Consider the following 26,813-nt stretch of genomic DNA (forward strand, 5'->3'; position numbering starts at 1 on the left):
TACTATGCTGGCAGCAGAGCGCAATGGCATCAGGTGGTCTTTAGCTTGAAATGTCTTGGAAATAAGAGTCACACAGCGGCTGAGTTGTGGGCAGCTCTGGAGACTGAATTTAATAAATGGTTGTCTCCAGTCAACCTGAAGCCTGGTAAAGCCGTGTGCGACAATGCTGCAAACCTGGGTGCGGCCCTTCACCTGGGCAAGGTGACACACGTGCCTTGTATGGCTCACGTGTTGAACCTTGTTGTCCAGCAATTTTTAACACACTATCCCGGCCTAGATGGCCTTCTGAATAGGGCACAAAAACTGTCTGCTCACTTCCGCTGTTCAACCACCGCTGCTGAGCGACTTGCATCGCTCCAGAAGTCTTTCGGCCTGCCGGTTCATCGCCTGAAATGCGATGTGCCGATACGCTGGAATTCGACTCGCCACATGTTACAGCGACTGTAGCAGCACCGCCGAGCCCTGGTGCAATACGTCATGACGTATAGCCTGGGCCAACGAGATGCAGAGGTGGGGCAGATCACCATGATGGAGTGGTTTCAGATCAAGGACCTATGCACCCTTCTGCACAGTTTCGACATGGCAACGAATATGTTTAGCGCTGACAATGCCATTATCAGCATGACAATTCCAGTCATTTACATGCTGGAGCACACGCTAAACACTATTCGGAGTCAGGGGGTGGGACAACAGGAAGGGGAGGAACTACAGGAGATTTCATATGTGCAAGACACAACAACATCACCAAGGTCCAGACGTTCGTCATCACAGGTATGGGACCATGGGAGACAGGGATCAACAAGGGTGCATGGTAGCAGGCGAAATGTTGAGGAAGGTGCAGGAGAACATGAAGAAATGGAGGACGAACTGTCCATGGACATGGAAGACTCAGCGGATGAGGGAGACCTTGGTCAAATTTCAGTTGAAAGAGGTTGGGGGGAGATGTCAGAGGAAGAAAGATCGGTTATCACCTCTATGCCACAAACACAGCGTGGACTTGGTCCGCATGGCTGTGCAAGTCACATGAGCGCCTTCTTGCTGCACTACCTCCAACATGACCCTCATATTGTCAAAATTAGAAGTGATGATGACTACTGGCTTGCCACACTATTAGATCCCCGGTACAAGTCCAAATTTTGTGACATAATTCCAGCCATAGAAAGGGACGCACGTATGCAGGAGTATCAGCAGAAGCTGTTACTCGATCTTAGCTCGGCTTTTCCACCAAACAACCATGCAGGTGCAGGGAGTGAATCTCCCAGTTGTAACTTGACAAACATGGGACGGTCTCGTCATCTTCAACAGTCTACCCGTACCAGTAGCACCGTATCTGGTGCTAGTAACAGCAATTTTATTGAATCTTTTCATAATTTTTTTAGACCCTCCTTTGCAAGGCCACCAGAGACAACAAGTCTGACACATAGTCAACAGCTGGATAGGATGATACAGGAGTATCTCCAAATGAACATCGATGCCATGACTTTGCAAATGGAGCCTTGCTCATTTTGGGCTTCAAATCTTGAAAAATGGCCAGAGCTCTCCACTTATGCCTTGGAGATTTTGTCGTGTCCAGCTGCCAACGTTGTCTCTGAACGTGTCTTAAGTGCTGCTGGGTGTGTGCTGACAGATAAGCGCACGCGTCTGTCCAGTGACAATGTGGACAGACTGACGTTCATCAAAATGAACAAGTCATGGATCCACAAGGAATTTACTACCCCTGTGTCATCCTGGGGAGAGTAAATGCTTGTGGATTTGGAATGTGCTTGATGCAAATCAAAACATCCTGTTTGCAACTAGGGCACAAGTGCTGCCACTGAAGGGGTGAGTGTCTGTGTGGCCCAATTTTTGGAAAAAAGGGAGACTCCGCTTGGAGTAACCCTTGCTTGCTGTGTTTTTTAAAAGGAGCCAAGATGAACAAGTCATGGTTCAGCAAAGACTTTGCTACCTACCCCGGGGTCATTCTGGGGACGGTTAAGTATGGCGTATTTTTGAATGTGCTTGATGCAAATCTAGCTGTGAAGTGTATAACTGGGGCACAAGTGCTGCCACTGAAGGGGTGGGTGTGTGTGTGGCCCAATTTTTGGAAAAAAGGGAGACTCCGCTTGGAGTAACCCTTGCTTGCTGTGTTTTTTAAAAGGAGCCAAGATGAACAAGTCATGGTTCAGCAAAGACTTTGCTACCTACCCCGGGGTCATCCTGGGGACGGTTAAGTATGGCGTATTTTTTAATGTGCTCGATGCAAATCTAGCTGTGAAGTGTACAACTGGAGCACAAGTGCTGCCACTGAATGGGTGGGTGTGTGTGGGGCCCAATTTTTGGAAAAAACGGGCGACTCCGCTTGGTGTAACCCTTGCTTACATTGTTTTTAAAAATGATCCAAGATGAACAGAGCTGGGATCAGGAAATACTTTGCTACCTACCCCGGGGTCATCCTGGGGACGTTTAAATATGGCGTATTTTTGAATGTGCTTGATGCAAATCTAGCTATGAAGTGTACAACTGGGGCACAAGTGCTGCCACTGAAGGGGTGGGTGTGTGTGTGGCCCAATTTTTGGACAAAAGGGAGACTCCGCTTGGAGTCACCTTGCGGTGTTTTACATGTTTATAGAAGGGCGTGCCATGCCTATATCTGTGTCTCCTCCTCTTTTTCCTTGTCCAGCTCTTTTGTTTTCGCATGAGTATATGTCCTTGTCACTTTCCCATGTGTTTGTGTTGTGTTGTGAGTTGTTTGTCACCTTTTGAACACCTTTGAGGGTGTTTTCTAGGTGTTTTTATGTGTTTGTGATTGCCTGCCATTGTTTCCTATGCGGTTCGAGTGGTTCGTCGAACGTTCGCCGAACCGAACTCAAACGAGACCTCCGTTCGGCGAACCGAACTCGAGCCAAACCGCGGCCAGTTCGCTCATCTCTAGTGAAAACCCTCCCAAATAGCTGTCTGCAATTGGAGGTCTTTTCCTTTTGGAGAATGTTTTGATCTATATCTATCATATAAGTCTTTAGACAAGGCTCATTAAAGGGTCAGTACTGACCTGTAGGATTGATAATGCTACTTCAATTTGGGCAATAGAGATCCTGCTCTCTTTGTCTATGAAGATACTATTTGTATACTCTTTGTCCAAGGAGCATTGTACAGCCCATAATTCTTGCTTTGTCAGCTTGTTAGTCTCTTTAGAGGGAATCTGTCAGCAGTTTTTTGCTAGAAACATAATGTAGGCAAGAAGATTCTGAATCCAACGATTACTGACTGAAGCCATTTTGAAACAAACAAAGAATTTAGATTCAGAATTGCAGCAATAATAGTAATGGTAATCACGGGGTAATAAACCCGTTAGTTTACATGAGCAATTGCACCCACACCGATAAGAGAAACACAGTTGCTTTTTGTTTTTTAACACTTAAAGGATGTTGTTCTCAGCTTACCTAGTACAAACCCGCTGATATATTCCCTTTAAGGCTCGGTTCACACATAGCGACAGCAATAACGACGTCGCTGTTACGTCACCATTTTCTGTGACGTAACAGCGACCTAGTAAGTCGCTGTTATGATCGCTGCTTAGCTGTCAAACACAGCGATGCAGCAGCGATCATAACGTCGCTACATGTGCAGAGAGCAGGGAGCCGCGCACACTGCTTAGCGCTGGCTCCCTGCTCTCCTAGCTACAGCACACATCGGGTTAGTTAACCCGATGTGTACTGCAGCTACATGTGCAGAGAGCAGCGCACACTGCTTAGCGCTGGCTCCCTGCTCTCCTAGCTACAGTACACATCGGGTTAATTAACCCGATGTGTACTGCAGCTACATGTGCAGAGAGCAGCGCACACTGCTTAGCGCTGGCTCCCTACACTCCTAGCTACAGTACACATCGGGTTAATTAACCCGATGTGTACTGCAGCTACATGTGCAGAGAGCAGGAGCTGGCACTGGCAGCGTGAGAGCGGCGGAGGCTGGTAACGAAGGTAAATATCGGGTAACCACCTTGGTTACCCGATGTTTACCCTGGTTACAACTTACCGCAGGCTGTCAGACGCCGGCTCCTGCTCCCTGCACATTCAGGATTTTTGCTCTCTCGCTGTCACACACAGCGATGTGTGCTTATCAGCGGGAGAGCAACAATAAAAAAATGAACCAGGGCTGTGTGTGACGAGCAGCGATCTCACAGCAGGGGCCAGATCGCTGCTCAGTGTCACACACAGCGAGATCGCTAATGAGGTCACTGTTGCGTCACCAAAACCGTGACGTAGCAGCGATTTCCGTAGCGATCTCGCTATGTGTGAAGCACCCCTTAGGAGAAAGTTTACCTCTTAGATCTTGCTTATCCAGTAGTAATACTTGCTTACAGGTAATGTAGTAATCTGAGTTTTCTAAATGAATAGGAGAACAGCATGTTATAAGGTATCTTAAGCAGTAAGAGATGTGAATTTCCCTTTGAACTCCCTGTAGTTTTACTGTATCAAAAAATACTTTAATTGGTTGCTAACAGTGATTTTATGAGATAAAAAGGTCACTTCATCATCAGAACAGTACTAGTATTAGATTTTTACTTTACTGTATAAAAGCTGATTTAAAATTCTGTTGTATGTTGGATTCATAAACTCCAAGTTTTCACTTCAATTTAGTGACAAGTCTGAATTTATTAGGATTTATCTTGTTTGATTGTTAAATTCAATGCAATTTTAAAAACTTTAAATTTGGACCCACCTCTATTTTCTTAATTTTTGTAATTCAGTCCCTTCCTTAGACAAGGTAGTTTCAATAATTATCAATGTCTGTATGGAGGAGAGCAGACAGCAGCTGCAGAACTACAAGGCTCAGCATACTTCATCCAGGACTGTATGGAGGAGTTTTTTATTTTTCATTCATATTTTTGTATGCTAGCCAGGTACAGTAGGCAGGTATGGCTCCCCCAACCCCCAGCTGCCTATTTGTACCCGGCTGGGAACTAAAAAAATAGGGAAGCCGTTTTTTTAATTATTTCATGAATTTCATGAAATACGCTAATTAAAAAAAAATCGACATGAGCTTCGCCCCATTTTTGTGTCCAGCCAGGTACAACTAGGCCGCTGGGGATTGGAATCCGCAGCACAGGTTAGCCCGAGGTTTCTGGGTCCCTCTGTTGCGAATTGTAGTCCACAGCCACCCCAGAAAATGGTGCTTTCATAGAAGCACCATCATCTGGCGCTGTATCCAACTCTTCCACCAGCCCTGAAGCCGGGTGGTTTGCTGGGTAATAATGAGTTAATACTAGCTTTGTTTTACTAGCTAGTATTAAGCCAGAGATTCTTAATGTCAGGCAAGTTTGACCTGGCCATTAAGAATTTCCAATAAAGGGTTAAAAAAAGACACCACACAGAGAAAAAATACTTTAATAGAAATAAATACACAGACACATTAGAGACTCCATGTTTATTACTCCCTCTCAGCCCTCCACGATCCATGGTCTTCTGTCTTCTTTCTCTTTCAACCCATGCAGCTCTGCTACATCAGACAGCACAGCATGCGACGAAGAACGCTGCTGCTCCCGTGAGATTCAGTGAGTGAGCAGAGGCTGCGGGCTGTAAGCAGTGACGTCACCGCTGACAGGCACGTTGCTATAGCAACGGTGATCTCCGTTATTCACCAGCTGTGGCATCCAGTCCTTGCATGTGGGCTGACTCTGTAAATAGCGCCGACATGCATGGACGGGGAAGCCGACCATGTGCCAGAGCATTTCGCCGGTACACGGAGATGCTGGAACAATCACCGCGTGCTGGAGAGATGCACTGACAGGACCTAGCATGATGTATAGCCATGTGACCAGTCTGTAGCCAAAGAGATAATAGACACGTGACTGGTCACATGCTATTTTGACATTACGATACGTCCTATCATCAGTGCTGGTTACCGGGAGGACGCAGTGATTATCGGAAGGAAAAGCGGCGGGAGACAGATTGCAGGATTCATCGCGGGGACCTGTAAGTGTTATGGCAATGTTTATTAACTGTATGTGTACATGTATAATGTGTTTTTATGTGTTTGTGTTTGCCTCCCATTGTTTTCAATGGGGTTCGAGTGGTTCGTCGAGCGGTTCGTCGAACGTTCGTCGAACGGAGCTTCCGTTCGACGAACTGAACCGAACACGAACACTAGGGGGGTGGCTCATCTCTAATATAAAGTAAAGCCAGTGCCATACTGGCCCTAGAATGCTGAATGCAATGATACATTTAGTTCACAGATTGCATGCTTGATTGCTGAAAAATCTTGAATCCAAGTTCTGGAAATGTACTGCTCGTTTGATTGGTTTATGCATTGGGGTGGAACTATTTGGGTCTTGCATTCTTAATCAGCCCATGTATGCTGGCCTTGCCTTTCTCCCCCCTCATCGCCATCATTTCACTTATGTCCAGTGCATGACCAGTAGCAACTAGAAGTATTTCCTGAACACTTTACTTAGATGGCGCTGGTGTCAGTGCCTGTGCATAGCACTGTCCCCGACGCCATCTTAGTAAAGTATTCAGGAAATACTTTTAATTGCTACTGAGCATGCGGCCGGACATAAATGAAATGATGACAATCAAGCAAGCAGTGCATTTCTGGAACTTGGATTAAATATTTTTCAGCAATCAAGCATGCAATCTGTGAACTGTAGGTATGATTGCATTCAACATTCTAGTGCCAGCATGGAACTGGCTTTACCTGATGTATGAAAATTCTGATGGTTGGTTCCCTTTAAAGATGCCAGTTACAAATTCAAAAGGTATAGAAGTCAGTGTGAACATTATAAAAATTAGCATATTGAACAATAATGTGCCTAATAGAAATAAAAAGGCTATTATTCACTCTCAAAGAGCTAAAAAATGTTGTATCATTTTAATATTCTTCCCTAACGGAATACAAGTGGATAGGAACTGTAAACTTGATAAGCACTTGAAATATTCAAAATAAAGGGGTGGTCCAAAGTCCAATGTAAATTTTCATCCTAAATCCCTATCTACTCTATTTAGTGCCATAATCTGAAATATTTTCTAATATATTTGAAATAAAAACTCCTTACAGTTCCCCATTTACATGATCTAACTGTTTTTCCAATTTTTTTCAATACTTATTTGCTTCCTTTTTTGATGACCGTTTGTTTGAGAATCCCAGTGAATGCAGGGATACTCAAATGAAGTATCATCAGGGGGCAGAGACTGTAGTCACGGTCGCAACTTCTGCCGCCTCCCTAAAACAACACAATTATCAGTGACACTCATTTCATGGGTTAATGATACTGCGCTGTATAATCCCAGCTCAGATCAGTAGTAATAAGCTAGCAACAGAGCGCGTCATCAGAGACATGTAAAATCACTGGTCTCTGGTATTCTAACAACGTGCTTTATTGCTGGCTCATACTTGCTGATCTGAGCCGGCAACAGAGTGCTCAATGTCATTGTGCACAACGGACAGTGCGCGGAGTTCAGGGACAGAGTAGGGACTAGCCCAGCCCCTGGAACGAGCGTCACTGATGACTAGAGATGAGCGAACCGGTCCCGGTTCGGCTTGAGGCCGGTTCGCCGAACGGAGGTCCCGTTCGAGTTCGGCTCGTCGAACGTTCGACGAACCGAACTCGAACTGCATAGGAAACAATGGCAGGCAATCACAAACACAGAAAAACACCTAGAAAACACCCTCAAAGGTGTCCAAAAGGTGACAAACAACTCAAACACATGGGAAAGTGACAAGGACATATACTCATGTGAAAACAAAACAGCTGGACAAGGAAAAAGAGGAGGACACACAGATATAGGCATGGCACGCCCTTCTAAAGTCATGTAAAACACCGCAAGGTGACTCCAAGCAGAGTCTCCCTTTTTTCCAAAAATTGGGCCACACAGACACCCACCCCTTCAGTGGCAGCAGTTGTGCCCCAGTTGTACACTTCACAGCTACATTTGCATCAAGCACATTCAAAAATACGCCATTCTTATCCGTCCCCAGGAGGACACCGGGTTAGGTAGCAAAGTCTTTCCTGATCCCAGCTCTGTTCATCTTGGCTTCTTTTAAAAACACAGCAAGCAAGGGTTACTCCAAGCGGAGTCTCCCTTTTTTCCAAAAATTGGGCCACACAGACACCCACCCCATCAGTGGCAGCACTTGGGCCCTAGTTGCAAACAGGATGTTTTGATTTGCATCAAGCACATTCAAAAATACGCCATAATTAACCGTCCCCAGCGTGACACCGGGGTAGGTAGATAAAGTCTTTGCTGAACCATGACTTGTTCATCTTGGCTTCTTTTAAAAACAATGTAAGCAAGGGTTACTCCAAGCGGAGTCTCCCTTTTTTCCAAAAATTGGGCCCCACACACACCCACCCCTTCAGTGGCAGCAGTTGTGCCCCAGTTGTACACTTCACAGCTACATTTGCATCAAGCACATTCAAAAATACGCCATTCTTATCCGTCCCCAGGATGACACCGGGGTAGGTAGCAAAGTCTTTCCTGATCCCAGCTCTGTTCATCTTGGCTTCTTTTAAAAACACAGCAAGCAAGGGTTACTCCAAGCGGAGTCTCCCTTTTTTCCAAAAATTGGGCCACACAGACACCCACCCCATCAGTGGCAGCACTTGGGCCCTAGTTGCAAACAGGATGTTTTGATTTGCATCAAGCACATTCAAAAATACGCCATAATTAACCGTCCCCAGCGTGACACCGGGGTAGGTAGATAAAGTCTTTGCTGAACCATGACTTGTTCATCTTGGCTTCTTTTAAAAACAATGTAAGCAAGGGTTACTCCAAGCGGAGTCTCCCTTTTTTCCAAAAATTGGGCCCCACACACACCCACCCCTTCAGTGGCAGCACTTGTGCCCTAGTTGTACACTTCACAGCTAGATTTGCATCAAGCACATTCAAAAATACGCCATAATTAACCGTCCCCAGGATGACACCGGGGTAGGTAGCAAAGTCTTTCCTGATCCCAGCTCTGTTCATCTTGGCTTCTTTTAAAAACAATGTAGGCAAGGGTTACTCCAAGCGGAGTCTTCCTTTTTTCCAAAAATTGGGCCCCACACACACCCACCCCTTCAGTGGCAGCAGTTGTGCCCCAGTTGTACAATTCACAGCTAGGTTTGCATCAAGCACATTCAAAAATACGCCATAATTAACCGTCCCCAGGATGACACCAGGGTAGGTAGCAAAGTCTTTCCTGATCCCAGCTCTGTTCATCTTGGCTCCTTTTAAAAAACACAGCAAGCAAGGGTTACTCCAAGCGGAGTCTCCCTTTTTTCCAAAAATTGGGCCCCACACACACCCACCCCTTCAGAGGCAGCAGTTGTGCCCCAGTTGTACACTTCACAGCTACATTTGCATCAAGCACATTCAAAAATACGCCATTCTTATCCGTCCCCAGGATGACACCGGGGTAGGTAGCAAAGTCTTTCCTGATCCCAGCTCTGTTCATCTTGGCTTCTTTTAAAAACACAGCAAGCAAGGGTTACTCCAAGCGGAGTCTCCCTTTTTTCCAAAAATTGGGCCACACAGACACCCACCCCATCAGTGGCAGCACTTGGGCCCTAGTTGCAAACAGGATGTTTTGATTTGCATCAAGCACATTCAAAAATACGCCATAATTAACCGTCCCCAGCGTGACACCGGGGCAGGTAGATAAAGTCTTTGCTGAACCATGACTTGTTCATCTTGGCTTCTTTTAAAAACAATGTAAGCAAGGGTTACTCCAAGCGGAGTCTCCCTTTTTTCCAAAAATTGGGCCCCACACACACCCACCCCTTCAGTGGCAGCAGTTGTGCCCCAGTTGTACACTTCACAGCTACATTTGCATCAAGCACATTCAAAAATACGCCATTCTTATCCGTCCCCAGGATGACACCGGGGTAGGTAGCAAAGTCTTTCCTGATCCCAGCTCTGTTCATCTTGGCTTCTTTTAAAAACACAGCAAGCAAGGGTTACTCCAAGCGGAGTCTCCCTTTTTTCCAAAAATTGGGCCACACAGACACCCACCCCATCAGTGGCAGCACTTGGGCCCTAGTTGCAAACAGGATGTTTTGATTTGCATCAAGCACATTCAAAAATACGCCATAATTAACCGTCCCCAGCGTGACACCGGGGTAGGTAGATAAAGTCTTTGCTGAACCATGACTTGTTAATCTTGGCTTCTTTTAAAAACAATGTAAGCAAGGGTTACTCCAAGCGGAGTCTCCCTTTTTTCCAAAAATTGTGCCCCACACACACCCACCCCTTCAGTGGCAGCACTTGTGCCCCAGTTGTACACTTCACAGCTAGATTTGCATCAAGCACATTCAAAAATATGCCATAATTAACCGTCCCCAGGATGACACCGGGGTAGGTAGCAAAGTCTTTCCTGATCCCAGCTCTGTTCATCTTGGCTTCTTTTAAAAACAATGTAAGCAAGGGTTACTCCAAGCGGAGTCTTCCTTTTTTTCCAAAAATTGGGCCCCACACACACCCACCCCTTCAGTGGCAGCAGTTGTGCCCCAGTTGTACAATTCACAGCTAGGTTTGCATCAAGCACATTCAAAAATACGCCATAATTAACCGTCCCCAGGATGACACCGGGGTAGGTAGCAAAGTCTTTCCTGATCCCAGCTCTGTTCATCTTGGCTCCTTTTAAAAAACACAGCAAGCAAGGGTTACTCCAAGCGGAGTCTCCCTTTTTTCCAAAAATTGGGCCCCACACACACCCACCCCTTCAGTGGCAGCAGTTGTGCCCCAGTTGCAAACAGGTTGTTTTGATTTGCATCAAGCACATTCAAAAATACGCCATAATTAACCGTCCCCAGCGTGACACCGGGGTAGGTAGATAAAGTCTTTGCTGAACCATGACTTGTTCATCTTGGCTTCTTTTAAAAACAATGTAAGCAAGGGTTACTCCAAGCGGAGTCTCCCTTTTTTTCCAAAAATTGTGCCCCACACACACCCACCCATTCAGTGGCAGCACTTGTGCCCTAGTTGTACACTTCACAGCTAGATTTGCATCAAGCACATTCCAAATCCACAAGCATTTACTCTCCCCAGGATGACACAGGGGTTGTAAATTCCTTCTGGATCCATGACTTGTTCATTTTGATGAACGTCAGTCTGTCCACATTGTCACTGGACAGACGCGTGCACTTATCTGTCAGCACACACCCAGCAGTACTGAAGACACGTTCAGAGACAACGCTGGCAGCTGGACACGACAAAATCTCCAAGGCGTAACTGGAGAGCTCTGGCCATTTTTCTAGGTTTGAAGCCCAAAAGGAGCAAGGCTCCAGTTGCACAGTCATGGCATCGATGTTCATTTGGAGATACTCCTGTATCATCCTCTCCAGCCGTTGACTATGTGTCAGACTTGTTGTCTCTGGTGGCCTTGCAAAGGAGGGTCTAAAAAAAATATGAAAAGATTCCATAAAATTGCTGTTACCAGCACCAGATACGGTCCTACTGGTACGGGTAGACTGTTGAAGATGACGAGACCGTCCCATGTTTGTCAAGTTACAACTGGGAGATTCCCTCCCTGCACCTGCACGGTTGTTTGGTGGAAAAGCCGAGCTAAGATCGAGTATCAGCTTCTGCTGATACTCCTGCATACGTGCGTCCCTTTCTATGGCTGGAATTATGTCACAAAATTTGGACTTGTACCGGGGATCTAATAGTGTGGCAATCCAGTAGTCATCATCACTTCTAATTTTGACAATACGACTGTCATGTTGGAGGTAGTGCAACAAAAAGGCACTCATGTGTCTTGCGCAGCCATGCGGACCAAGTCCACGCTGTGTTTGTGGCATAGAGGTGCTACCCGTTCTTTCTTCCTCTGACATCTCCCCCCAACCTCTTTCAACTGAAATTTGACCAAGGTCTCCCTCATCCGCTGAGTCTTCCATGTCCATGGACAGTGCGTCCTCCATTTCTTCATGTTCTCCTGCACCTTGCTCAACATTTCGCCTGCTACTATGCGCCCTTGTCGATCCCTGTCCCCCATGGTCCCATGCCTGCTGCGTTGGTGATGATGAACGTCTGGACCTTGGTGATGTTGTTGTCCCTTGCGCATATGAATCCTCCTGTAGTTCCTCCCCTTCATGTTGTCCCACCCCCTGACTCCGAATAGTGTTTAGCGTGTGCTCCAGCATGTAAATGACTGGAATCGTCATGCTGATAATGGCATTGTCAGAGCTAAACATATTCGTCGCCATGTCGAAACTGTGCAGAAGGGTGCATAGGTCCTTGATCTGAGACCACTCCATCAGGGTGATCTGCCCCACCTCTGCATCTCGTTGGCCCAGGCTATACGTCATGACGTATTGCACCAGGGCTCTGCGGTGCTGCCACAGTCGCTGTAACATGTGGAGAGTTGAATTCCAGCGTGTCGCCACATCGCATTTCAGGCGATGAACCGGCAGGCCGAAAGACTTCTGGAGCGATGCAAGTCGCTCTGCTGCGGCGCTTGAATGGCGGAAGTGAGCAGACAGTTTTCGTGCCCTGTTCAGAAGGCCATCTAGGCCGGGATAGTGTGTTAAAAATTGCTGGACGACAAGGTTCAACACGTGAGCCATACAAGGGACGTGTGTCACCTTGCCCAGGCGAAGGGCCGCACCCAGGTTTGCAGCATTGTCGCACACGGCCTTACCAGGCTGCAGGTTGAGTGGAGACAACCATTTATTAAACTCGGACCGCAGAGCTGACCACAACTCCTCAGCTGTGTGACTCTTATTCCCAAGACATGTCAAGCTAAAGACCGCCTGATGCCGTTGCGCTCTGCTGCCAGCATAGTAATGAGGGGTGCGTGATTCCTTCTGCGCAGTGAGAACGCTGGTGGCCTGACCAGGCAGGCTTGGGGCGGAGGTGGAGGACCCAGATGAGGTGGAGGATGCAGAAGCAGTGGCGGAACTTGGACAGACAGAGGATTGACACACAAGTCGTGGGGACGGCAAGACTTGTGCAGCAGACCCTTCACCATCTATCACCATAGTTACCCAGTGCCCAGTCAGCGACATGTAACGTCCCTGTCCATGCTTACTGGTCCAAGTATCGGTGGTGAAATGCACCCGTTCACACACAGAGTTTCTCAAGGAAGCGGTGATGTTGTGTGCGACATGCTGGTGTAGCGCGGGCACACCTTTCTTAGAGAAGTAGTGGCGACTAGGCATCTGGTACTGGGGCACAGCGACAGACATAAGGTCTCTAAAATCCTGTGTGTCCACTAGGCGGAAAGGCAGCATTTCGGTAGCCAACAGCTTACAGAAGGATAGAGTCAACCTCTTAGCTTTGTCATGGGTCGCAGGAAGTGGCCTTTTATTTGACCACATCTGAGGGACAGAGATCTGGCTGCTGTGTGTAGACGGTGTTGAGTAGGGTGTCCCTGGAAAAATGCAGGTTTGTGAGGAAAGTGCAGGCGGAGACATGATGTTGCCTTCATCCAACGTTCGTGCTATCGATGTCTGAGAGAGCTGTACACACTCACTTGTTTCCCCTTCCAAACCAACTGACGACATACCAAGCAAACTGCCTGTTGCGGTTACAGTGGTGGAAGTTGTGCGTGGAAAAACAGGTGTGACAGCTGTCCCCACAGTCCTAGAAGATGAAGAGCGCGCGGATGCACTGGAAGGGGCAGGTGGTGGATGGTTCGCTCCGCTAGGCCGCATTGCAGCACGGTGAGCTTCCCACCGGGACCTATGATATTTATTCATGTGACGATTCATGGAAGAAGTTGTCAAACTGCTGAGGTTTTGACCTCTACTAAGAGAATCATGACAAAGTTTACAGATCACATAATTTGGGTGATCTTTTTCTATGTCAAAAAAGGACCAGGCTAGGCAAGGCTTAGAGGCCATGCGACCTGTTGATCCACCCCGAATAATGCTCATAGGCAGAGTGGTGGGTGAGGATGCAGTTGTAGACGTGCTACCAGTGCTCCGACTCTGTCCAGGAAGGTGCAAAGTAACTTCGTCGTCGGTTGCATCCTCCTCCACCGCCTCTGTTGACCTCCTCAAGTGTCTGACTGTGGGTTGACAGTAGGTGAGATCTAGAACTTCATCATCAATTGTTGTGTTTGCACTCCCCTCCCCCTCAGACCGAGCCTCTTCTTGCCCTGACCGAATATTTAAGTTGTCATCCCAATCGGGTATCTGCGTCTCATCTTCATCAGTATGTTCCTCATTGTCTATAACCACAGGTGTTACAGTTTGTGACAAAGGGTCAACATTATGCTCAGAAACTTGGTCCTCACGGCCTGAATCAGAGTCACAAAGGTTCTGGGCATCACTGCAGACCATTTTCTGTTCTGTACTCACTGTAGCTTGGGAGCAGACCTCTGATTCCCAGGCTATAGTGTGACTGAACAGCTCTGCAGACTCAGCCATCTCAGTTCCACCATACTGTGCAGGGCTGATGGAGACTTCAGAGCTGGGAGAAAGCAAGTTTGATTGGGATGACAACTCAGAGGACTGGTGTTTTTTGGATGCGGTACTTGAAGTGGCTGAGAGGGCACTTGTTGGACCACTTGAGATCCATTCAAGCATTTTCCTTTTTTGCCCATCATCTACCTTTGTTCCTGTTGTTCGTGTCCGTAAAAAAGGGAGCACATCGGATTGTCCACGGTAAGTAGCAGACATCTTACTTTTGCTGGTAGATGGTCTATCTTCAGCAGATGATAATGGAGCTTTGCCACCTTCCCCACGGACAAAACCTTTTTTGCCTTTTCCACCACGCCTCTTCCCCTTTCCACCAGCATCTGTCATTTTGCCACTCATGTTGATTGCGACAAGACTGTGGACTGAAAATGTGGTAGTAAAAATTGAGAGGTGGTGTAGATTGCAGTGGTGGTCTAGCTTTATTAACAGCAGAATAATAAAGAATAAATATCCCTGACAATGCAACTACGGCCCTTAAACTGGCAGCAAAAATTGCTAGTATAATGGCTTAGTTATAATGAGTTGGAGTGTGCAATGCAGGTAGAGGTGCTGCAAATGTCTTTGCACTAGTGGGACTATAGCAAAGTCCAATAGCCACGTATAGGATGCCACTAGGTACACTGAGTGTTTGCTAGTATAATGGCTTAGTTATGAGTTGGAGTGTGCAATGCAGGCAGACGCGCTCTGCAAATGTCTTTGCACTAGTGGGACTATAGCAAAGTCCAATAGCCACAGATAGGATGCCACTAGGTACACTGAGTGTTTGCTAGTATAATGGCTTAGTTATCATGAGTTGGAGTGTGCAATGCAGGCAGACGCGCTCTGCAAATGTCTTTGCACTAGTGGGACTATAGCAAAGTCCAATAGCCACAGATAGGATGCCACTAGGTACACTGAGTGTTTGCTAGTATAATGGCTTAGTTATCATGAGTTGGAGTGTGCAATGCAGGCAGACGCGCTCTGCAAATGTCTTTGCACTAGTGGGACTATAGCAAAGTCCAATAGCCACAGATAGGATGCCACTAGGTACACTGAGTGTTTGCTAGTATAATGGCTTAGTTATCATGAGTTGGAGTGTGCAATGCAGGCAGACGCGCTCTGCAAATGTCTTTGCACTAGTGGGACTATAGCAAAGTCCAATAGCCACAGATAGGATGCCACTAGGTACACTGAGTGTTTGCTAGTATAATGGCTTAGTTATCATGAGTTGGAGTGTGCAATGCAGGCAGACGCGCTCTGCAAATGTCTTTGCACTAGTGTGACTATAGCAAAGTCCAATAGCCACGTATAGGATGCCACTAGGTACACTGAGTGTTTGCTCGTATAATGGCTTAGTTATCATGAGTTGGAGTGTGCAATGCAGGCAGACGCGCTCTGCAAATGTCTTTGCACTAGTGGGACTATAGCAAAGTCCAATAGCCACAGATAGGATGCCACTAGGTACACTGAGTGTTTGCTAGTATAATGGCTTAGTTATAATGAGTTGGAGTGTGCAATGCAGGCAGACGCGCTCTGCAAATGTCTTTGCACTAGTGGGACTATAGCAAAGTCCAATAGCCACAGATAGGATGCCACTAGGTACACTGAGTGTTTGCTAGTATAATGGCTTAGTTATCATGAGTTGGAGTGTGCAATGCAGGCAGACGCGCTCTGCAAATGTCTTTGCACTAGTGTGACTATAGCAAAGTCCAATAGCCACGTATAGGATGCCACTAGGTACACTGAGTGTTTGCTCGTATAATGGCTTAGTTATCATGAGTTGGAGTGTGCAATGCAGGCAGACGCGCTCTGCAAATGTCTTTGCACTAGTGGGACTATAGCAAAGTCCAATAGCCACAGATAGGATGCCACTAGGTACACTGAGTGTTTGCTAGTATAATGGCTTAGTTATAATGAGTTGGAGTGTGCAATGCAGGCAGACGCGCTCTGCAAATGTCTTTGCACTAGTGGGACTATAGCAAAGTCCAATAGCCACGTATAGGATGCCACTAGGTACACTGAGTGTTTGCTAGTATAATGGCTTAGTTATAATGAGTTGGAGTGTGCAACGCAGGCAGATGCGCTCTGCAAATATCTTTGCCCTAGTGGGACTATAGCAAAGTCCAATAGCCACGTATAGGATGCCACTAGGTACACTGAGTGTTTGCTAGTATAATGGCTTAGTTATAATGAGTTGGAGTGTGCAATGCAGGCAGACGCGCTCTGCAAATGTCTTTGCACTAGTGGGACTATAGCAAAGTCCAATAGCCACGGATAGGATGCCACTAGGTACACTGAGTGTTTGCTAGTATAATGGCTTAGTTATAATGAGTTGGAGTGTGCAATGCAGGCAGATGCGCTCTGCAAATGTCTTTGCACTAGTGGGACTATAGCAAAGTCCAATAGCCACGTATAGGATGCCACTAGGTACACTGAGTGTTTGCTAGTATAATGGCTTAGTTATGAGTTGGAGTGTGCAATGCAGGCAGACGCGCTCTGCAAATGTCTTTGCACTAGTGGGACTATAGCAAAGTCCAATAGCCACAGATAGGATGCCACTAGGTACACTGAGTGTTTGCTAGTATAATGGCTTAGTTATCATGAGTTGGAGTGTGCAATGCAGGCAGACGCGCTCTGCAAATGTCTTTGCACTAGTGGGACTATAGCAAAGTCCAATAGCCACAGATAGGATGCCACTAGGTACACTGAGTGTTTGCTAGTATAATGGCTTAGTTATAATGAGTTGGAGTGTGCAATGCAGGCAGACGCGCTCTGCAAATGTCTTTGCACTAGTGTGACTATAGCAAAGTCCAATAGCCACAGATAGGATGCCACTAGGTACACTGAGTGTTTGCTAGTATAATGGCTTAGTTATCATGAGTTGGAGTGTGCAATGCAGGCAGACGCACTCTGCAAATGTCTTTGCACTAGTGGGACTATAGCAAAGTCCAATAGCCACAGATAGGATGCCACTAGGTACACTGAGTGTTTGCTAGTATAATGGCTTAGTTATAATGAGTTGGAGTGTGCAATGCAGGCAGACGCGCTCTGCAAATGTCTTTGCACTAGTGGGACTATAGCAAAGTCCAATAGCCACAGATAGGATGCCACTAAGTACACTGAGTGTTTGCTAGTATAATGGCTTAGTTATAATGAGTTGGAGTGTGCAATGCAGGCAGACGCGCTCTGCAAATGTCTTTGCACTAGTGTGACTATAGCAAAGTCCAATAGCCACGTATAGGATGCCACTAGGTACACTGAGTGTTTGCTAGTATAATGGCTTAGTTATCATGAGTTGGAGTGTGCAATGCAGGCAGACGCGCTCTGCAAATGTCTTTGCACTAGTGTGACTATAGCAAAGTCCAATAGCCACGTATAGGATGCCACTAGGTACACTGAGTGTTTGCTAGTATAATGGCTTAGTTATCATGAGTTGGAGTGTGCAGAGGACAGGAGGGTACAGTGCCAGGATTTTGGGGCTCTGGGTAGAGGAATGGAAGCCTGCCTTTCTATCCCTCCTAATAGGGAAATGCAGGGAGGAAATCCCTGACCTTGGCTACACAGACGCTGGCGCTGTTTTCAGGACTTGTCACCCCTTATTCTGACCCTGCCGGTTTGAGCCCTTAAAAGGACTGCTAGAAAGTGCTCTCCCTAAGCTGTCCAGCGCTGTGTATGGAGCGCATACAGCTGTATCAGCGATAGGACTCAAGACGGAGCTGCGACAGTGATGTCTGACACCAAAGACGCAGAAGAGATATTGGCGTCCTGGAGGAAAATGTCCGGTTTTATAATGCAGGGACATGTGACATGGACATCCTATCACACATGCCGTTGCTTCTCTGGCTAAAAGTCCACTTAGCTGTGTGTGTGTCTGGGATTGGCTGACATGCTGGCCCGCCCCACAAGACGCGCGCGCTTAGGGAAGGAAGACAAGAAAAAAAAAAAAATGGCGATCGCCATTATACAAACAGCAGTGATCTGAAGGCGCTGTTCCCGCACACTATACACTGAAATGTGATAATAGTTTGATTCACAGAGTGACTTACACTATTACAGCAGAAACCAAGCTAGGATTTAGCTGGTTTTTTGCTGCTAGAACCGTTCTCGAACGTTTCTAGAACTATCGAGCTTTTGCAAAAAAGCTCGAGTTCTAGTTCGATCTAGAACATGCCCCAAAATCACTCGAGCCTAGAACTGGAGAACCACGAACCACGAACCGCGCTCAACTCTACTGATGACACTTTTTATGAGGGAAGGGGCAGAGTATGTGGCAGTGATCACAGTCTCTGTCCAATGATGACGCTTCATTTGAGTATCCTACCATACACTGGGATTCTCAAAAAAAGTGTCATTCAAAAGGTAGTGAAAAAAATAGAAAAGCAGTTAAATAGTGTATTTAGGGAACTGTAGGGAATTTTGTAATTCAAGTATAATAGAAAATAGTTTAGTTTATGTTACTAAATACATAGTGATTTAGGAGAAAATTACTTTCTACTTCAGACCGCCGGCTTAAGTACATACATTTATTAGGATGGGTGAATTCATGGAGCATTGATAGGAATATTTACCTAATCTGGGTTTCTTAGATTTTTAATATGTCTGTTTATGGATTTTAATGTGGGATCCAATAAAAGTTAAATTTTAATTTATGATTAAGCCTTTTTTCCCTGGTGCTGGATTATTGTATTATGGTGTAATAGATTAGTATTTCTTAGTAGAAAAGGAAGGCACATGACTCCAGTGTCTCCACCATTAGGAGTAATCCAGAGGTGAGGGATACCCTAGGGTCCCTAGCGTAAGGGACAGTATAGGAGCCCCCTGATCCTCGCTATGCTAAAGTAACATTGTGACACATTCATTGTGACTAGTTATGCACATAGTTTCTTTATATAACATTATATGCTGTATTGAATTGAATTATAATATTTGCTATCTGCCAATAATATATCCGCTATTTGACTTGAGATGCCATGTTTCTTTGCAGTCTGATCACACATTTTATTTTCAACTGCAACGTCTAGGTTTATATATAAAATCAATTGGGCTGTTCATTGAAGTTACACATCGCAACTAGACATAATCTGGTATGAATAATATAAAGAGGTTCTTTGGTCAGAGATTTAATAAAAGTAGTCATACAGAATAAGAACACAAAATGGTATACCACTATAAACTTTTCTTCAAATCACACTGCAGAAATCTTTTTATACAATAAAATGGGAAATAATGTAAGTGCACAATTTAAAGGTAACTAATCTCATTGAATGTGCTCTGAATTAAGTTCAGTAGAACACACTATACCAAGTATTGAACAAAAATGAATATAAAATTGTAGTGGTTGGTGTAACATGCACGTAATACAGACCATTCAAATCTAAAAATGAGAATGTTGCAACTTGCAAGTAAGGGATGAGCGATTCAGTTTGCTGTGAATCAAAATTGTGTAGAATTGTTAGGAATTCGCTGAACAATTTCCTATATTCTTATGCAAATCATCTAAAATACCAGGTGCCATTTCATAAATTACAGAAGATTACATCAGGGACCTAAGAAGCAAATAACTTCAGACGGGCTTCACCTTAATGCTTTTCAGCTATTGCATCATTTGGTATACCACAGCCTATGAGGAAGGGCTATCAAGTCTGTATAAAAGCAGAAACAGGAAACGCAGCAGCTGTCTTGGAGTGAATCTGGATAACTCACAACTTAGCCACAAAGGTAGGGAAAGAAAGCCATGAAAAAGTAAAAAATAACTACATAATAATAATACATTAATATTATTAAATAATATGGATCGAGTGTGAGATAGCACAGTATTGAATAAGATTAGACTGGGATAAAAAGAGAATAGTGTCATACATACTTTTTAGGCCAATTAGATACTTTGGAGTATTTTCATTTTATGATGATTTGGTTCACCGCAAATTACATTTCCTGGGAAATTTCTGGAAAGTCGACATATTTGAATTTCAAAATATTGACTCATTTCTAATTCTAAGTAGTTAGTGTACATCAGTGTTTCTCGATTCCAATTATGTATTGATCCAGAGGATAGATAGATAGAGGGTAATCTGAATAAATCACAAAATCAAATCCCAACTGTCAGGAATCTAGTACCCATACCTAGTGATATTATATTTTTCTAGAAAGTCATAGCCATGTATAGTCTTTTACAACTCCCAACAGGTTGTGTTTTTTAGAATCTTATTAGGATTTTATAGATGACACAATTATTGACAAGAAATTTGCAAGTGCCAAAGGTGTTCTTTCTATGGCAGGGGTGCAGATCCAGCTGCCGTGGGGCCAGATGAGTTCCATCATAGTCTTGAAAATCATATTGCATAAATCTTTTTATACAATAAAATGAGAAAATAATCTAACTACACAATTTGAATTTAACTAATCCCATTGAATTATCTCTGAATTAAGTTGAGTAGAAAACCCTGTACCACATACTGTGCATAGTAAAGATAAATTATTTGTATGCGGTATATTGAATTTACCTAAAATTTCACAATATTTGATTTAAGAAAATCCCAATTTCTTACAATTCTTTTCAGTGACATCCAGGAAAGCCACTAGTTTGCTAAGTAATCCAAAGGAAACAGGAGTGGGGAGAAAGCTCACTGTTAGGTCTGCAGACACACAGGTGGGCGGACATGGCTGGCTACCACAAGTCAAATAGAAAAAAGGAAAGGTCCAGCACCAAAATTTTCCTTAAAAAAATTCTGTCTTCTTTATTGAAAAATCACATACATGATAAAATCAAATATGTCCCATGATGTGGACCTAATAAGGCCCCTAGCTACTATGTTGCTAGATTAAAACAGACCAGGAAGAAATGTAAAAAATTAAAGGGAATCTATCAGCAGGTTTTTGCTAACTCATCTAAGAGCAGCATGATGTAGGCAGAGAGACACTGAGTTAAACGATGTATCACTTAGATTACTGTGTTAAGCTGTTATGACAGTGAAAGAGTTTAGATTTTGAACGTAGCAGAGCTATGATAGCTGCCTCTGCCCACACCAGGATTTCAGTGTATGTTTCCATACACAGAAGCTGCGAATCACAGAAGGGGGCAGAGACGGACTATAACTCATGAGCTGCTGAGACCCACTAATGGTGAAGATAAGAGGCTTAAACTAACATTGAAAATATAGAAAAAAAGACTGTGAGATAACAGGCACAGGGCTGAAGTCTCTGTTTTAACTCTGCAGCATCCTGTCTTCAGATTACATTGGAGAAACCTTCCGATAGAGTCCCTTTAATACTTCCCAGCCAATACCTGTCACTTTGGTCCTGTAACCAGTGAAGTCTTTGCTTAGCCATCTTTGGCATCATCTATGTGAATTGAATCTGCAGACCAAAGTTGAGTGAACTATCAAGTTTGAATTTCAGAAAATTCGCTCATCACTGACACTAATGACTTCTCCATATTTTGGACTTCTCTCTGTTTAGTACTCCAGAGGAAGAAATGGTTGTATATGATTGTGGTTCTCTCCACCATATCTTTTGAGGCATATGAAACACTTGACAATTAAGTCCCATAAATTACAATGATGATAGCTGAGCTTATATCCATAAAACTTGATCCATTTTCCCTAAAGTAAAACATGGGGGACCAGGGGACCCTTAATATCTAGAAATGGAACTCTCACTTATCAGATATTTATATCAAAAACTTTCAATTTGTCTCAGGTAGTAATATTCTTATAAGTTTCAGATGTTGAAAGTGGTACAAACAAATAAAGTAGCGCTAAAAATAAAGGTTACCCCGTCCTGCTTTATGGGATATCCTCATGTCAGGTTCGGATTAATCCGGAGATGAAAAACTTCAGATTTATGCTTGGTGTTTTCTGACAAACAATTTTTATTTATAGGCTATACACAACTATGCCTTGGAAGCAAAAAATAAGTAGATTATCTTAGTTAAAAAGATTTCACAATGTTTTGGGCTACAATCTTCATAACTTTGTTTCTTCATAGACCCCCATCCTATACAGTGTTCAGCCGGAGCCAAGTGTCTGGATTTTAAACATGTTATGCATGTATGTTTTCTTGAGTATATTATTTGTTCTCTTTCATCAAAGCCTGTATAAACTAAAAGATGTGGCAGCAATGGAAAAGTGTTGCCTATTGGTCACCACATCAGGCTAATCCTATTTTAGTTGAAATGCAAAGAAGTAACTGAAAGGTTATTATCACTTGATTCAATGGGACTATGGCTTCCAGTTGTATGTCCACATAAAGCCATCTCGTCACCATTAGTAATGGTCTTTATTGGTTTTGATTTGTTCCTACATAATACATAATGTATAACTAACGTGCGTAAACCTCATCATCAACTACAAAAAATGACTGATTTTAAGGTTTTTGTCACCAAGTATGAAGTCTTGTTTCCCAGAGGGATCAAATACTTATTTCTCTCTGCAAAATGCAAATAAATTAATATAATTTATACAATGTGGTTTTCTGGATTTTATTTTGGATATTCTATTTCTCACTGTTAAAATTAACCTACCCTTAAAATTATAGACTGTTCATGTCTTTGTCAGTGGGTAAACTCCCAAATCAGCAAGGGATCAAATAATTATTTCAACAGTACAGTGATGTAAAAAATGCATGAAGGTTTATGGTGGATGATAAGAAACTGTTTTTATGAATAATCTTTGGCCCCAATCCATCAAAGGGTTTTCGCAAGAATTCTGTCAAAAATTTATTCGAAAAGTCGCAAAAGCTTTGTATCTTTTGGCATTTTCAGATCGCAAAAATCAACGTAAGTGGGGTGGGATGAGCATAATGCCACAGTTTGACTAATACATGATGAGCTGTTGCATTTTACATGCTAGAAATCTTACTCCATTCACTGACAGTAGTACAACATGTGGCAAGGCACACACAGTCGCATGCCACTTGTCTGAACTGCCAAATTCGGTAATAAGCATGCCTCTGACTCCAACACACCCCATAATCAAGACCAGTATTCAAGCCAGTCTTGATGAATCGAGATATCCATTTTCTAGCACAATGTACAGCAATTGTAGCCTTTGTATCCTTGTAATATCCACTAAGTTGCTTTTTTTTCACATTACAGACAAACAAAGCGGTGGCTAAAGGTGACTTTCATCAAGCAAGTTCCAGTTCCCGAAGAGCGCTCTTCTTAGCAGTACTTTCCATTACCATAGGAACCGGAATATATGTTGGCGTGGCTGTAGCGCTTATAGCGTACCTATCCAAAAACAACCATTTATGAACCATAAAAAGCTTATAGCTGGTGAAACAGGACTTACTTAAGAAAAAAAGGCACAAGACTGAACTGATTAATTGTACAGAGAAGAAAAGAATCATGCTCTAACTGGAATGTCGCTGTTCAGAAATGGAATCTTTTCATTCATTCTTGGATGTAAATTCTTTTTTTGTCATTGGTTACTTTTTCTGATTCTAATGTCTTGCCGTTATTTTAAACAGCCAGTGACGACTGCTAGGGAAGTTTTGGTTTTGTAAAAGACATGGCAGATGTCGACCAAGAAGTCACTTTTTGTAAGTGTTTCGCTAATGTGATATCGCAACAGGTTAAAATGGCTCATGTATTCCATTGTAAATCAGCGTCTCTGGCTTGTAAATCCAAATTTATAGCAATATGTTAATATGATCATGATTCATTCTCATTGGCTGATGGAATCAATTAATGTCTGCCCCCAGAGTCGTAAGGAAAAAACAGCATGAGATCCCCTGCCCTTTTTATCTTAATAGAAGCTGTCCGGGCTTCTTTGACATTGCCTTTGTTGATTGGGTTGAAGTGAAACAACTTTGAGCATGTTCGGAAACCCATCATTTTTCAGTGACATGTTGCATTGGAATGACAATGAAAGAAAAACATAATGTAGGCAGAGATCTGCAATCCTTTTTTTCTAATATAAATTTTTTTACATTCATCAAACGGGAAAAGATTAACGACATCATATTATTATTTCTAATATTTAACTTTTATTATTCATTCAGGAGTCATATCTTGCTAGAAAACATTATAAATGAATATGTTTTTTTAAGTGACATTGTTACAATAATCATATAATTCCATCAGCAGGTTTTGGATTAGAAAGACACAAGCAGATTAATTTGTGGGAAAAAGATTAAGTATGATTTAAGGTTTTCTTATTTAAATCTATGCTCATTCTGGGTTTAAAAGTCATGTGGGCAACATTAGTCAGCCTTGTCTGTATTACTGTGAATATAGAAATTACTGAGCACTTCCCACTGAACTTAAAAAAGGTGTTGAAAAATGTAAAGAGAATCTGTCAGTAGGTTTTTGCTAACTGATCTGAGAGCAGCATGATGTAGGCAAAGAGAATCTGAATCATGTAGCAGGGCCCATATAGTTCCTCCCGTCCACACATGACTTTCACTGTACATTTCTAAAGACAGAACCTGCTAATCACAAAGAGGGGCAGAGTCAGAGCTGAAATCATGTTCTACCGGGTCTACTAATGTCAAAGCTAGAAATCTTAAACTATGTTTAAAGGTAAACAAAAACACACTTGGAGATAAGAGATGCAGGGCTAAATTCTCGGTTTTAACTGTTACAGCATTCTGTTTTCAGATTACATAACAAAACCCTGCTGACAGAGCCCCTTTAAAGGGGTGTACCCAGATAACTCCCTTCTCAATCACTATGTTTCCCTCAAATAAAATAATAGCAGCTGTACATGCCTCAGGTGCAGAAGCCATTCCTGAAGTTTCATCAGAGGCTTTCCTGGGGCTCTCTTAACATAACAAGTAGCACCTCATCAATGTCCCCTCCTTCAGATGTAACTGAAATCTGGAGGAAGTGAAAGCAGCTGCTGCTCTCTCACTTCCCCAAATCTCTGATCTCTGATTTGTCAGTGAAACTGCTGTTGATTGGCCAAAGGGATTGCGTGACATAATAATGAAGCAAAAGTAAAAGAAGGGTCTTGCTGTCCTCACTTCTCACAATAAAAAAGTTAAAATTGCTTTTGGTGACTATAGCAGTCCAATATGTCCAGAAAATGTCAAAATTCTAATTTTTTTTATACCTTGCAATTCAAGACAATTATTCTACCATAATAGGAGCTGAAGCTTTCTTTTTATAAACTCCAATATGCATTGCTCTCGCTATTATTCAGTTCCATGTCTTCCCTGAGCTGAAAGCCCATTTCTCTGTTAGGCTTGTATGGAATTTGACAGGAGAGCAAGAGAAGAGAGATAAAAGCCGGCCTCCTGCAATCTGTCTCAGCTTCTCTGCTTCTCAAGATGGATTACACTTGATAACGGGCAGTGGAAAAAAAGTTGGACAGAAGAGAGACAAGCAGCGGCTGACACTGTGGAATGATTATCTGGGATAAAAAGGTCATTTTGGATAAATAAAAGTAAGAAAGGGGCACTTTGCACACTACGACATCGCAGGTGCGATGTCGGTGGGGTCAAATTGAAAGTGACGCACATCCGGCGTCGCAGGCGATATCGCAGTGTGTAAAGCAGTTTTGATACGATTAACGAGCGCAAAAGCATCGTAATCGTATCACTGGTGTAGCGTCGGTCATTTACATGAATTGGGAATGACCGATGTTACGATGTTGTTCCTCGTTCCAGTGGCAGCACACATCGCTGTGTGTGAAGCCGCAGGAGCGAGGAACATCTCCTACCTGCGTCCTGTGGCTCACGTCAGCTATGCGGAAGGAAGGAGGTGGGTGGGATGTTTACGTCCCGCTCATCTCCGCCCCTCCGCTTCTATTGGAAGCCTGCCGCGTGACGTCGCTATGACGCCGCATGACCCACCCCCTTAATAAAGAGGCGGGTTGCCGGTCAGAGCGCCGTCGCAGGGCAGGTAAGTGCGTGTGAAGCTGGTATAGCGATAATGTTCGCTACGCCAGCTATCACCATGATATCGCAGCTGCGACGGGGGCGGGGACTATCGCGCTCGGCATCGCAGCATCGGCTTGCGATGTCATAGTGTGCAAAGTGCCCCTAAGTTTATTGAAACAACACCGACTATTTAGTCTTTTCCTACCAAACTATTAATCATCCTCCTCAGTACTTAAGTGCTTTATCGCATACTACAAATTCTTCTTTTAATCTTTCGCTATGAAAAATTATATAAACTTTATTATTACAGATTTTTGGAAATCTTCCCAAAAATCCACATTTTACTATTTAACTTAGTCATTAATGATTTCCCAAATTAATTACCAAAGACTTGGCCACCTAAACGATGCAGCTCTCCTACAGAACATGGATAATGGTTGAATATTTTTGTCAATAATTTAATATCTTTGTATCCCACACACTTATGTGAGTAATTTGATGACCCCAATAATGAGCTTGAACATGTGAGAGCTTGCCAATGTGTTTTTGTAAGTACATGAAATTATAAGACATAATTATACACTCGGATCACTATCCCGGTAAGAGATCATCTCACCTGCATGGAGAGGCTTTT

The 26,813-nt window shown here is 43.8% G+C and overlaps 1 protein-coding gene across 3 annotated transcripts in view; it reads left to right on the forward strand.

Annotated features, from left to right (window-relative positions):
* SYNDIG1 (synapse differentiation inducing 1) overlaps positions 1-26,813 on the forward strand; it is a 462,371-nt gene that overhangs the window by 434,729 nt on the left and 829 nt on the right. For 2 of the 3 annotated variants that reach the window (XM_075339413.1, XM_075339412.1), the window contains one exon: positions 23,451-26,813. This exon is cut by the window's right edge and continues 829 nt beyond it. In XM_075339413.1, coding sequence (XP_075195528.1) covers positions 23,451-23,609 — 159 coding nt within the window. In that variant the 3' untranslated portion in view covers positions 23,610-26,813. The remainder of the gene's footprint in view (positions 1-23,450) is intronic. The other variant, XM_075339415.1, reaches the window with a different exon arrangement.

The sequence above is a fragment of the Anomaloglossus baeobatrachus genome, chromosome 3 (genome assembly GCF_048569485.1).
Source record: "Anomaloglossus baeobatrachus isolate aAnoBae1 chromosome 3, aAnoBae1.hap1, whole genome shotgun sequence".
NCBI lineage: Eukaryota > Metazoa > Chordata > Amphibia > Anura > Aromobatidae > Anomaloglossus > Anomaloglossus baeobatrachus.